We start from the raw sequence: 15,272 nt of genomic DNA, 5'->3' as shown, positions 1-15,272 counted from the left end.
CAGACAACATTGCAAGGTTGCCAACATGGGTTTATTAGGTCCGGACTTACGAGTCCGGAACTGAACCTAAACCTCTGGACTTGAATCCGGACCTGAACCTAAAAGTGGGTTTAGGTATGCAGCACTAATTATGGTCAAGTTTTCTTGGATGAGTCTAACTTTGAAAGCCTTTTTCTGATGTCACTTCAATGAACTTTTCAAAGTAATTTTCCTATATTGTTCCCTTGGCTAAAACATCCCTAAATATGCTACAAGTTCAAGGCGACATGCCCCAATCTACCTGTGTATGCATTCAGTACCTACAGAAATATCTGAGTATGTATACACTGTACGTATTTGAGTGATTTATAACATTGAGGCCAACTGCACACCATACAAGGATATTACCATTGCTGTGTGGAATATGCGGAGGTCAACTAGAACATTTTTCTTCAGACACTGTTTCTATTTCCCACATAACAATCTAACCGAGGCCGCCAATTCAAGGCTGCATGGAAACAGTATTTGGAAGGACTTCCATGTTCCATGCGATACTTACTTCAGATAAAAAATTTTCGGTCAGAGAACATCTTTCTAAGGCCCCTTTTCAACTAGACAACGATAAAAATTGGATTAGTGCGCCCGTTGATTTTATAACTGGAACAGAACGCATGGTGTAAAAGTACATTGTTTGATTTAAAAAACAAGAAAACACGCAAAATGTAAAACTTAGGTTCTTCTTTTTCTATCACACAATTAGTGTTTGGTGGCTCGGCAATCACAACCACTAGTGGAAAGGGGTGTACGTAACTACCTTCCAGACTGGGAGACTAAAACATTTGCATTTGACCTACAAGAAAATAACTCATTTGATGACTCAGCGGACCAGACAGTAGCGTAGGAGGCAAGCAAGCGAGCGTACCTTTCCTTTAAATGCGAAGTAATATCGGAGCTAACCAAGCGACAAAACAATTATTTTCACAATTTTTCACACCTACATTTGTGCGATCGCTATTGAAAGCTAAGCGAATTATGTCCTTGAAACATTTAACAGTGACTTTTAACTAGACCTGTATCAAATGTTGCCTTCCAAATCAAAAACTTGAGGTGAAAAATTGCAGGCACTACATAATTATATATGAACTTAATGAATCAAAGATGAGACAGACACAAGACTCTTTAAAACTTAAGGCTTGTTCTTCCAAGATTCAAATCTAGAGACTGAAATAAAGAAGGATCGAGTGTCCAATTTGTATGCACACTTCCAACATGTAAGATACTACCCAAGTCTTCTTAAAATAGAAACATGAAAGTGCATTCAAGGACATCCCTGCTTCTTACACTATCGAAGATGCTCCTCAAAACATCCCAAGACGAAGGTTTATCTTGAAGGACCCTCAGGACAGTAGTTGTCCTTCAAAAGTTTTTAGTCAATATTTGCAGCTATCACTGCATGACGTGCATGTAGATGTGTCCATGTTTCCAGGTTCAGTACTGAAGAAAATAGGATTGGTAGGTAGGGATTTTCTTCTTTTTTAAATTCATGTCTTTTTTTTCAGATTTCGGCTAAAATGTTCCAACAAATAAAGTTTAACAATGCATTGAGACTATCTCAAGGACCCGTTTACCCAATTGCTTGTGGACAAATATTTCACCCGATTTCCTGAAGAAAAAGCTTCCGAAAATAACCTTAAAGTTTAGAGGGTTTGAAGCTTAGGTGTAAGATCAGAAATTTTGCATCCTTACCGAATAAAAAGTGTTAGGGTTGGTGGGTTTTTGCTATATTGTATGGTCGGTTAGGAAACTGGTCATACTTTTTTTTCTAGGCCTTAGGGATGATAATTCTCTCATGATGGCTTGGGGCTTTTATCTTTATAACTTAAACAGTACCACTTGATCGAAGGCAAACCACTTTGGCGTGTTCTCAACAAGCCCAATAACATTCCCAAAGGTCTGCACTCCTTCACAGATCTTATATATCTGTCAAACTAAGGAACTGTAACTTTGATTTGAACAACACACTCCACACCACTGGGTATGTATACAATCTATGGAAGAAATATTGTATCTGTCAAGGATGGTCAGAAAGATATTTTGAGCAAAATTGGGCAGACGTTTAACTGTCAACCTGCTAAGTAAATCTTTTGGCCCAAAATTTACAGTGGTTACACAGTGTTAGGCATCAGAGGAAGTGCTTTATAAATAGTTGGTACTTCAGTCCAATGTCAATGAGTCAACAATACAGAAAGACTGACATGTGCTACAAATGTACGTGTTAAAAAGCCATTCTGTAACTTGTTTAAGAAATGCTGCACAGAAAACTTGCCCAAAATACATGCAACATCTGACTGATTCACTGTTTGGCTTAGCCATGAGTTTTGTTTCATTCAAAGTCACTCAACATCTTTTTGAAACATACAAGTTGTAAATCTTTCTTTGATATACAATCACACCTGTGCTAGTGATCATCTCTACATGAGGACCACCTGGCCTTATAACGGCCACTTTTTGAGGTCCTAAAGGACATTTTTCCATTGTTCCAATAATTTTCTACAGTGACCATTTTCTTTAAGTCTATTGAGTCTATTGACTTGACTTTAATAATGTCTTAAAACAGTTAATTAAACACATCTTCAAACACAGTAGAGGCATGCCTTGAGCAAATTTCCTTAACCGTTGCTAGATGTCTTGGTTTGCACAAGGTGTTGTTGGAGGGCAGGGCGGGGTGTTTGGACACACCTGATTTGACTAGATGACGACATTACTGACCCCCAGGTCAACCTTAATGAATAGGTTACACACGTCATCGATAGGACAACAGTTGGGCAACCTCTTGAGCTTAGATCTACACTCTGGCCTTTTTCTCAGAAGAAAAAAAAACGGATTTTCAAAAAAGGTGAAGGGCAGGTTGCCACGTTAGGGATTTCCTGAAAAACCCCCTCTAAAGATTGCTAAGCTTGGCTGCCGTCGCATTTGTTGTTTCCAAAGCAAACGTACCAGAGGGATCAAACAAAGGGCGTGTGGTTGTATCAGCGTAGAAGTGCCTGTTTGCTGGGTGGTATCAGCTGACTATTCCTTTGAGATGTATTTTGGGGGGACAACACACAATGCCCAGCCCAAGTAATTGAGAACAATGTGACTATAAATAGGGGGCCTATTTAAGCTTCACGTGGTGGAAGGTGGGACTTACACGTGGACTACGGAAGTTGGCCTTTTGACCAGTGACACGTCTGTTAAGTTACTCCATTGTCACATGCAGACAGAAATACCTCTGGATTAAACCGTGCTAAATTTAACTACTGACCAAAGTACTTGTATAATTTGTGACGTCACTTTCTGATGCAAGAATAGTACTTTTGGGCAGATTCAGGTGTGTGTTTTTTAATTCGCCATTCAATATTTACCTTTAGAATTTAATGGACTTTGTCCAACCAGGATGTCTAGGATCAATTGCAATGTTTTAACCAGACGCCACGAAACAGCGACATAAAATCGACCAAACAAACAGGCTCGAAATATTATTAACCAACAACACACGTTGGAAAACAAAATGTCCAACAAAAATGCTTCTAACAGCAAAACGAGTAAAATCAGAATTTAATACCCATAGATTCTAAAGCTGCTATGAAATAAAATACAAGCGAAATGATAAGAATTTGTATTGGAGCCAGAACCTTTCCTTAAAATTATTATGTTATCAACAAGACAATATCATATTCATATTGTCCTGCCTCTGGGATAAAAGTCAATCCCACGGATAAAAATCTTGTGAACATGGGAACTAATTTATGCTCATTAATATCGACTCTCGTTACCAGACGTTTAATTGCGAGGCTTGGTGAAACAGACACAGGCAGCCATTTTTATTTCTCCCCATTTGGAAGTAACCTCCACTGCCAAGTGGATCAAATAGTTTCGGGGGTATTTTTAGCCCCCCTGCCCAATGCCACTGGGGACAAAAATTTCTCCTCTATCTGGGAGAATTGACCAAGAATGCTGATAGGCGTTCCCTGGTTCCCTACTGACAGGCTTATGGCTGGGTTTAATGAGCCACGAGGTAGTCAGGCAAACACACTGGAGCTGTACAGTACCTCATTATTAGTCTGCCACAGGGGCGGCGGGGGGGGGTTACATAATTGTACTACATATAAATTTATATAGCAGGTGCATGAGACTGAATTATATGTGCATGTGTACACATGAGGTATCACAAACAAGTTGGAAGACAATTGGCAGCATGCAATCTTTCAACGGGTTGGCATTTTCAAAAACTGAAAAAGAAACTGGTTTAGACAAGATTACGCTTTTATCTTGTATAGAACGATCGTTATCTGTACGCTTTATCTGTGCTTGAAGCCTAAGTTGTTTTTTTTTTGGAAAATAACATGGCATTTTGTGGTTTAATAACAACAAATGTTTCCCCAGGAATCAAGAGGTACTGGGTTCAAGCCCCTTACATGCTCTTAAGTCCAATGTAGTAATTCCTTCAGATATTTCCTTACTCCATTCAGGAGAAATTGGTAGCTTCAGGTAGAAGGATAGACCTTGGACAGGTGTTGGTCCCTTGTTTGAGGACAGCCACACATTATGTTAAAGAACCCACCGCACTTATCATAACAAATAGAGGTCCTTCCTGGTGTGATAGAATCAAATATTACAGTCTCATAATATTTGGGAACTCTCAGTCTTATGATGTTTTGCACAAAACTGCTCACAAGAAGGATTATTCCATTCGAATTGAAAGCAAGGGGGGGAGAATGCAACATAATACACTGGGAGATACATGCAGGTGTTTCAAGTATAACAGGCATTTCTGCCTTAGGAAACTGTTTCTTGTTTTGGTACATAGCTGTTCAATGGGGTGTGACTTCAGATAACCTCGCTGGGGGTCATCTGTTAAAACATATACACTTCACACATGGCCTTCCCACATGATAAGGACCACACCAGGAAGGAGGGTGGGGGAGGGGGTTCTGGGAACATGCCTCTGAAATGTTTCCCCTGCCTGGCCAATTTTTTCCACCTCCCCCAAGTGTATCCTTTAGAGGTTATGTGACCAGTGATAACAGTAACTGAACTGTAAGAATCTCAACATGTTGATAAAAGATAAGGACCTAAATCTTCTCCAAACAGATCCAGTAGATGTTTATACATGGTGTAGCTACATAGTACATGGTGTAGTTTTGTTAAAACAATAAGCGGTGGTTTTATATTCACAAAACTGTGATACCATATACCATATTCACTTTGTATGAGGGCCTGCAAGCCCTTTTTCGTAAGGCGTAATCAGGCCGTTTTAGACTTCGTAATTCGTAGGCAGCCTCCGCAAAAATCAAAATCGTAAAGTCGTAATCAGCTCTGACACTTTAACGTAATTCGTAATAGGCAGCGAAAATTTTGCGTAATTCGTAATCACTACCCCCCCCCTTGCAGGCCATCTTGTATTCCTACAGAATTGACCATGAACTTCAAACACTACAAAAACCTCAATTTCCCTCCTGCCACGAACGAAAACCAACGCAAAAGTAAACGGAACTTCCTCTAATTCTACCAGCATCCTCAGTCAAACAAGAGGGTTCCTTCCTTTGTTCTGCACTAAGAAGAAGCTTTCTAAGAAATGCCACTACAGCGAGGGACTTTACCCCACAGGCTGACCTCAAGAAACCAGTCCACACTTTAGGGTCTGCTTTGTCTCAACTTCTCAAAAACACATTGTCACCTTGTGCTAGATGTGGTGAAGTCCAGTGCTGTAACATCACACTGTTCAAAGCAAATGTACTGGGTACTCTTATGTTTTAGATCTCCTTTTCACCTATTATAACTCAGAGCGTAACTTTCAACTCTTAAGTGTTGCCATAAATCAGAAATTGTCTTGAGGGTAGTTGTCACCTAGATATAAGCATGCACATGCTACTAAGAGATCACAAAAGGTCACCAAGCTATCTTGGTAACAGAAATTCATCTGTCTACATGTATGTTTCTCTAGCATTTTTCCTGGCATGGTGACTGTTGGTAGAAGTGACAAAATTGGAAGGTGTTTCAGTCAGTTACATGGCGGATTGTGACAGTTTACATAACAAATAGCCAGTGTTTGTGATTTTTTTCACGCATTGTGGTAAACCGTCTTGGCGTTGAATGGTTCAAAGGGCAAGAAAAGACAGCGTTAACAGTAAATGAAACGCAAACCCAGAACATGGACTGGTGCAGCTAGACATCAGAAAGACCTGCACAGCTCCAATTTTAACTGCACTAACCTGCATATACCCAGTACATGGACCAGTGCAGGTTAGGTGCAAGTAGACATCAGAAATACCTGCAGAGCTCCAAATTTTACCTGCACTAACCTGCATATACCCAGTACATGGACCAGTGCAGGTTAGGCGCAGGTACATGTAGACATCAGAAATATCTGCACAGCTCCAATTTTACCTGCACTCCTGCATATACCCAGTACATGGACCAGTACAGGTTAGGTGCAGGTAGACATCAGAAATACCTGCACAGCTCCAATTTTACATGCACTAACCTGCATATACCCAGTACATGGACCAGTGCAGGTTAGGTGCAGGTAGGCATCAGAAATACCTGCACAGCTTCAATTTTACATGCACTAACCTCCATATACCCAGTACATGGACCAGTGCAGGTTAGGTGCAGGTAGACATCAGAAATACCTGCACAGCTCCAATTTTACCTGCGCTAACCTGCATATGCAGGACTGGTATTTTGAGCCCTAACTTATCAAAGACTCTTATTTCACACTCGGCAAGTGACTATCTGCAAAAATAAGGCCCTCATCAGAATTCTAGGTGTAGTCGTGATCCCCGCTGGGGTAAAAAAGATTACCTCAGAGTCGCAGTCTGACACAGCGGCTTAGCGTACCGTCGTGAATCAACCGTGGCTATTTTGGGAAGACTTATCTTTGACGGCAAACACCCCTGCCACTTTCTTCAATTGTTAACACCTTGTTCTGGACCCATGCTACACCAAAAGCCAATACAATTTATACCACGGTGCTTTACAAGTCTAAAAACTTTGTATTAGTGCTGCATACCTAAACCCACATTTAGGTTCAGGTCCAGATTCAAGTCCAGAGGTTTAGGTTCGTCCGGACCTAAACCCATGGCATATAGTGATATACAAAATTGCATGTTGGCAACCTTGCAATGTTGTCTGGGTGAAACTTTGGCCACATAACATGGAGGCCGGTACTTGATGATGCCCAGTACAATGTTTTCTTCATTTTGCAGCGAAGATTTTGCAATCTACGGAAGGTTTTAGGTGGTTTGGAAAGAAAAGAGGTATGTGAAATGGTCTTTTATGGTGATAAGTCTGGACTCGGTTCTTGACTTTTAGGTTTTTTTTTACTTGAACCTAAGCATTCTTACAAGTCCGGATCCAAGTCCAGTGAACCGGTATGCATCGCTACTTTGTATTCACTTAGACAATGAGTAAAATTTGAAACAAGTAAGATGAAAAAACAACAAAAACCAATGTCCTTCTAAAATAAAGGCCCAGTCCTGGTTGGTACCCTGCTATACAAATCATACCATGTCATGTGTATATAATATTTGTAAAGTGCTATACTGTAAATGTCTACATCTTGGCAGACGTTTTTTTTATAAATTGTGTGCAGTCTTTGGAGTGACCTCTCTACCACGAAATCCAAATACAAAAGTGTATGACTTTCCATCAAAGTAATACTAATTAAGTGTACATGTACTAAATAACTGTTACAACTGTGAACACAACAAAAACCTCATTGCGCCTCCGACCATGAAATAAAGTCTCTTCAAATACAAACAAAACTGTATGGAATTGTATGTCAACAAACACTATAAATCATAATAATTCTACATTGTTTCTCATCTTTCAACCTGTGGGAAATATTACAGGTTCCATTATGAGGAACACCTAAAAGTCAAAACTCTAGCTATAGAGGTCTTTTCTGGGGCACTGACAATAGCACAGTTAGCCTGCTCTCCCAATTCAATTTGGCAGATTGCTTGCGGTACATTATGCCATTAGTTGGAATTTCGTGAATGGAAATTACCTTCCCAAATGACATTTGCCTGCAAGTGTTCACCTGTGTTCAAACTATTTCAACTACGTGTACTCTATATTCTTCTTTTCTGGTGTAAAATTATTTCCATACATTTTGAATGTATAGAACGTATGTCACTTTAACTTAGTGTTTAGTATATTTAAGGATTGCAGTGTATAGCTATCAATATGTATGCCCGTATAAAACCGACAGCCAAAACAAGAACAGGGCTGGAATTGGAAATACATTTTTCTGCATATTACTTGCACTGGTGCAGGTAACATTGAAAATTACATGTACCTGCACCTGAAAAATTTTACGTGCACCATCTGAATGCAGGGAGTATGGATCATACCAAAAACTGTTCAAAAACCATTGCCATTTCTTTCTTTCATAATTTCATAGTGCCAACAGTCAACGCAGCTAATGAAAATCCACATTTGTATGCAAACCCAGTACATTCACTGGTGCAGGTCGACATCAAAAATACCTGCACTAACCTGCATATCCACGTGGTATTTCCACACACTAATTCCAGCCCCAAAAGCTGACTAAGCTACGGGAGAGAGTGAGTGAGTGTGTGTGAAAACAACCTCTATTTCTCAGAAAAGATATCCTCATTACCCTTCACTTCTCTCCAATTCTATTTCCTCCAGTAATCAGATTGTGAAATTACCACACATGCTGTTACCCTGTTCCATTTGCTTTTGTACTCATTCATTAAAACCTGCGACGCACACATTAACATGTAAGTAAAGCTCATTATGCCGACGAGCAATTCCATTTTCCCTCTGGCAGAAATTGGGGTTCCCTCGCATTTATCAGAATTTCACAGTTAATTGCGGCATCTGTAGTTGACCTCTTCTTGTTCATCAATGTTAATGCGCTCCCCTACATCGATCTGTATTGCCTCCTTTCGCATGCACGTGCAAAGCTGCACTTCAAATGTCACAGTAACAGTAGGATATTAGGGCTGACGAAGCCTATTAGAAGTTCCAATCGTTGCAGATTCCCCCGAAGGCTGCCTATATATTGTACAAGACACACCCTGCTTCAGATACCCAAATAAGTCCACAGTAATACCTACACCGCTCCCCGAGCTAGTCACACTATATCAGACTATGTAACGAAGCTCTTCTCCAACATGAAATACGAGGTGCGCTACTCCATAGCTATACTCTAACTTGCAGTTTCTGACCCCATATTAATATCAGAGATACCGGGGTCGGAATTTGTGCGGTGTTACCGCGCGTGACAACGAATGGTCAGAGATTTGACCCCCATACCGACCGTGGGACGGTCCAAGGTCAGTCTGTACTTAGATATAGAACTAGGGCTACTATTGACAGGGTAAGAAATCAACGTCAACTCTAGGGACAGTGTCGCTAGACCAAGTTGGACGGCAAAGGCAGAAATTTCACTGTTTACCACTGACAGAGGCCTAGGCACCACCAGGACCTCTGTGGCCACAAGTTTGGCTTGATCACTACCATTTAAGTGCACAGCATCTCTCAACAGCTGTCCAAGCCTATTGCTATTTTAGTCTGGAGCACGTAACAGTTGGGCATATATGCTGACGAGAGGCAAGCCTCCTTGGCTAGAGTTACACGACCTTACAGCTCCTTTTCAGCCATAACATCGAACGCCTGCATCGTATAATATATTAAGCACTGGTCATACATTTTATCAACCCTAAGAGGTAGGTGGTGCTAAATATCATTGCATGTTGTGGGACTTCATTGGGCAAGAAGCCGATATCGGGTCTAAAACGATCTAGAACCATAATAGGAAACCTAAAATGGCAAACCCATTATAAAAGTCCGTTTACAAAGCAATTAGGAAGAAAAACAAAACGACCACACTTGACACTTCATGTTTCATTTCACATCTGTCACCAAACAGCTGCGACCGGACCTATCCCAGCATGCTCGGCTCACCCCAACAACAGTTATCTACTTCATCACCCATGATCCTCTCTCAGGGTTCTCACCAGGATTTTTTCACAGCGTAGGGGTCAGGTATAGAAGGGCAACTTTCTGAGGCGCAAGTCACGTACCGAGTCCCCAAAACATGGGCCTGATATTCTCCCCCAAAAATTTGTAACTCATATCAACCACTTAAGACACTATTTATTGTTTATTGGGGGACAGATTTTGTTTTCCCTCAGTCTGTTATAGCTTCATTCTTAAGTTATATTTTCATTTTTTTTAAGATTAATGAAGCTTCTGCCCCCAAAAACCACCCCTACGCTGGTTGAAACACAGTGTAGGGGGCTAAATCACAGCGTAGGGGGTCAAAATCACAGCGTAGGGGGCCCCTACGCTCAAACAGCCTGGTGAGAACTATGTCTCTGATGCTGCTGTCAACCCTGGGAAGGAGACTAGCTCTAAAGGAAGACTGATGGTAGCCCCTAATTTGGAACGTAGATACGTAATTCCTTCTAGCTTATGATGCCATCCATTTCGTATCTCTTTAAACACCCCCATCCATATCATTATGAGGTAAATGTCACAAAAATCATTGACATTATGTCATAATTACATCTACACACACCACACCACACATACACACATTTTGGACAATTATGATAAAAATATGACTTGTCCATCCATATAATCCAATTCGCAAACTGCTATGTCGTACGTGCAGTAAGTATCAAAATAAAACCAACCTGCCAGACTCCGACAATTGCATTGGCGATCAGAATAAGCAAGATGACAAAAGGTTCTACAAAGGCTGTGACTGACTCCTCATCCTCTTCAAAGAAAGCTAGGATCTGTGAAAAAAAAATTATATTATAAGTCAACGAACTGTTTGTAACATTTTAATACACATGTATGTAAATAATTCTAGTTCAATTCATTCAAATATCATTTGGTTGGTGCTAATCAGTTTTGTTTCATTAAAATAGACGAGAAGCACAGATGTGCCTGTCTTTATCTCCTTATACATGATATGGTGTTCCACTGACCAGCAATGGCAAGGGATCAAAACAGGTGACCTACTTCTAAATATGGACATGATTGACAGTTGGACAACTGCCCAGGAGAGATAGCCTTACCAGACTGCAGGGGGTTCAGCAAAACATGCGTACTTCTTTAAAAATAACAACTCTTATGTAAAAAAAACACAATGCCACCATTCTTTCAAGATGCAGCTTTTAGCATCTAAAAACTTGAGTACATATAGACATGCAGTTTTTCTTTCTATCTCTTTGGGCTCATTTAATATGTATTTTTTACATCATACTCATAGCAAATACAGTATAGACTATAAATTATAATGGTAATTAAAAGGTTTCACACTACATAATGCATAACGTACAACAAAGTGCTCAATACAAAATTATCTTACAGTAATAAATTTTTCGTTGTAAAATCTGCTATCAAAAGAAGTATGATTGAATTTCTTATTGATATGGTGGATTATATGTTTGACCTTTGGCATATAGAGAAATATTATATTTGCAACTTACAAAGGAGATGATAGCAGCTAACAACAAAATTTTGACGAGCAAGTCGTCGAACTGCTCCAGAATCAGTTGCCATAGTGGTTTGCCTGTGTGGGGAAAGTGACAAAATAAGACATTTTCACAACCGTGATGATACAAAAACACGTTTGCCTAGTTCCACATATCGCCCCCCTCCCCCTTACGACAAAAATAGAAGGCGGCCATATTTCTACCGAGCAAAATTCCACGCAAATACCGAACGTGAATAAAAGGTTTTTGAAGGTTACCTTCTTCCGCCGGCAGCTCTGGACGTGGAAAAGAGAAAGAGAGAAAATTCGTTAAACAACGCTGACGTATAATTTCATCATTCGGTACAAAATGGAGTACATTTCTAAAACAGGAAGTAAAGCACACGCTCACATGGCAGTGTATTTCGAAACACACATTCGGTCACAATTCTAGCACTTATTTTTGCTTCCTTGAACAGAGGAGTTCTACAAAGATACACCAGTGATTAGATAGACAACTATGCTATATAAATATCCTTTAAAGAAAATAAGGTTTTGTTTGAAGCGGTAGGTCTGATGCCCTTTCGTTAGACAAAGGTTACGACGGCCATAATAGCCGGCCGGGCCCATCCCAACCAACCGGCCGGGAGAGACAAGTCGACTGCACCGGTAGGGTAGAGATATCGTACACGGGAAAATACGGGGGGTATACAGGGGACAGCGGCGTACCGTTTGGCCCAAACTTCTCCTGGGCGACTTTAACTTGCGCTGGCGTTAGTCCTACTGTTTCTTGAACGTTGAAGTACTGCAAGCACTCCTGCGTGGTCTTACACCACGATTGATCCATCTTTCCAAAAGGTCCCTTACAACCCGGCTAGAAGAGAAATCCTCTCGTCGCCTCTCCCCACGATGAATCGGCGACAGCTCCCAGGTACCGTGTCGCTGCGGTATGACCGTTTCAACCCTCCTCCTAGGCGGACGGTCTCCAAGTCCACTTCGTGCCACCGGCGAGACTCAACCTTCCAGCTGCAGTGAATGACGCTCAGCCGACACCGGCCCCACATACCATGTGGTAAAATGTGGACACCAATCATTGGTCCAGACGTCGTCACGTGGCGCTCACGCCGCCACCCGATTGGTCGGTATTTTTGCCCCAATCAAAAAGACACTGTGACTTGCTATGACGTCAAAAGGTTAAAGGAGTGGAACGTCATCATAAAGCATCCCTATTAGAAGCCATATGTTGCAGGTGATGACAGAAGAGAAGTGTGTATTCTTGTCGACGTTGTTGAAAGTGTAGCTTATACTGACTAAAGTCATTTTCCTGAATCTGCGAAAAGCTTGTCACATAGCCAAATAAAGGAAGGCTTGGATTATTAGCAGATACAAAAGGTGCCCAGATTAACGATTATGCAAGGTGGTCTTGCGTATGCGCCATGTTTGGTAATCTTGGGAACACTTTTCGGGACTCAAGCTCAGCATTTTACAAAGAACCCGGCAGAGTTGAAATAAAAATTAGTAATTGATTGATTGTGAATTTGAACCCAAAACAATTAAATAATGGAGTTCGAAACAGCTGACAAAGTATAACGTTAAGTATCTTTAATTTTCAAAGGAACTCAACACCTTGCCTTGTCAAGGGCCAGCAAAAGAGTATGGGTAATGCAATGTCACAATTGCCTTAACAGCTAACAACATGCTCTATTAATATGTTCATATGTTAATGTTGTGTGACGTTTATTTTTCACTGGTTGGTTTTGGAGTTTGGCTACCTTACAAGGAGACTTCAAGGTCGCACGCCCTGGCCTGATGAGGACAAATAAAGGGGTTCAAGGATGGAGACAAGTTTTCAGATACTGAAATTTTCCGTTCATACTTCTATTTTTATTGTCTTCTTTTGTTTACTTCTCTCCCTTCTTTCATGTGTCACCATAGACCTATACTTTGCCGTAGCCACACCCATATAGCCTCCTTCCCAGACTTGTTGGGTTGTGGTGTTGATTTTTTTTCCGGGGGCGACGCGAGTTTAATATGCCGCGGAGGGACGGTTTTGCCGCCGAGTTTGCCGGGAAGATCATGACTTTGAGTCCGATGGGGTGGCATCTAATCTCCAAATACTGGCATCCAGGGTACAAAACCGTCCCTCCGCGGCATAATTCGCGTCGCTCCCCGAAAAAAAATTAACGTTTAAACCCTGTATTGGTCTGGTTAGGCACTTTTACTAGTTTGAGGGTGCTTACATCGATTTTACTTGCATTAAGTAATTGTGAGAAATTCAACCCTTCATTTCCACAACTAAGATGGATTTTTTCAGTTTTAGTTTCAATAACAAGTCAATAAACAGCTTGAAATCACGTGGCATCTGTAATAAGATCTGTTTATGTTTCTTATCGACCAAGTGATGGAAATTTCAAACGTCATGAAACATCGTCCCTGACATCATATCGTTCTGCAGACCGCTTTTTACGGTATGCCTGAACTGGCACCACAGCCGACCACAACCAGCCACAGCCGACCACAACCAGCCACAGCCGACCACAACCCGCCACAGCCGACCACAACCGGGTCTCATATGCAGTGTACATGAGACAAGGTCCTTACACTCAGAATACATGTACATTTTCTATCAACCGTGAATAGAAAACATGCAATTTACCATTTTTACCTCCATGACATGTCATGGAGGTTATAGTAAAACGTTAAACTTTATTCCAACACACAATTTACAGGGATCGACTTTTCAGCGACCACTGTCGCCTTCATCAGGATAATTATTGTGTGTTGGAATAAAGTTTAACGTTTTACTATGATTACTACCAACACAGATGAACTTTCATGATAATCATGGAGGTTATATTTTCAGTTGCGTTTGTCTGTCATTCTGTCACTCTGTCATTCTGTCATTTGTTGGTCAACAAGATAACTCAAGAACGCCTTGGGACTGCAGCGAAACCTGTCATGGAGGTATGAAATGGCCGAACTCTAGTTTTTTTTTCTTCATTTTCCCCTCTGTTATGGAACTAGAGATAACTTAAGATAACATTATAGTACTCAAAAAGCTATCTATATCTATCCATCCCTCTATCTATCTATTGATCTATCTACTAGTATCTGTCTATCTGGCTTGTTTTCTCTCTCTCTCTCTCTCTCTCTCTCTCTGTCTCTCTCTCTCTGTCTCTCTCTCTCTCTCTCTCCGTCCCTCTTTCTCTCTGTCTTTCTGGACTCGTCGGACAATTTTAGACGTCAGACCATCTGCCATAAATACGCTGTAAAAGTTTCAGCAAATGAGGTTCAATCAAGTTGAACCTCCTTGGTTTCCGGAATACATTTGGTATTTGAGAAACCCCACTGTCGTGGTAATGAGGGCCATTATTTGACAACTGCTTATGAAAAATGTATTGAATATATGGGATAAGTATCCGGTGGCGGAGGCGGGACTAATAAAGGCCTTCACCGCCCACGCTGTAACATGTGGCAATTTCAAACATCTGCTCTGTAGCTTGCAAAACAAGTCCCTACCGTGGCGCGAAATGACAAGGAAACCAGCCGTCCTTCCTTTTGTGGTGGACACCCTTTGTACCCCGTATGCGACGTAATCCAGACATCTGATTGGTGGACTGATAGATTGATTTATATCACTTGAATGAATGACAATTTCTGGTATTACACTGTAGGTGGATGGCTTGAGGAAGATGCAGTGCTGTACAGTCATGTTTGTGGTGGACACCCTTTGTACCACGTATGCGACGTAATCCAGGCATCTGATTGGTGGACTGATTGATTGATTTAT

At 41.0% G+C, this 15,272-nt stretch overlaps 1 protein-coding gene across 3 annotated transcripts in view; it reads right to left on the bottom strand.

Annotated features, from left to right (window-relative positions):
- Window positions 1–12,543, bottom strand: part of LOC109477653 (sarcoplasmic/endoplasmic reticulum calcium ATPase 1-like) — a 53,147-nt gene extending 40,604 nt beyond the window's left edge. For all 3 annotated transcript variants that reach the window (XM_019779180.1, XM_019779093.1, XM_019779027.1), the window contains exons 1-4: window positions 12,212–12,543; window positions 11,762–11,779; window positions 11,499–11,581; window positions 10,695–10,799 (exon numbers count right to left, since the gene is read on the bottom strand). In XM_019779180.1, coding sequence (XP_019634739.1) covers window positions 10,695–10,799; window positions 11,499–11,581; window positions 11,762–11,779; window positions 12,212–12,329 — 324 coding nt within the window. In that variant the 5' untranslated portion in view covers window positions 12,330–12,543. The remainder of the gene's footprint in view (window positions 1–10,694; window positions 10,800–11,498; window positions 11,582–11,761; window positions 11,780–12,211) is intronic.
- Window positions 12,544–15,272: the final 2,729 nt, after the last annotated feature.

This window comes from Branchiostoma belcheri, unplaced genomic scaffold (assembly GCF_001625305.1).
Source record: "Branchiostoma belcheri isolate BF01 breed outbred unplaced genomic scaffold, Haploidv18h27 scaffold1, whole genome shotgun sequence".
In the NCBI taxonomy this organism is placed as follows: Eukaryota; Metazoa; Chordata; class Leptocardii; order Amphioxiformes; family Branchiostomatidae; genus Branchiostoma; species Branchiostoma belcheri.
The sequence above is the reverse complement of the archived record's forward strand: the minus strand, read 5'-3'. Positions and strand labels throughout refer to the sequence as shown.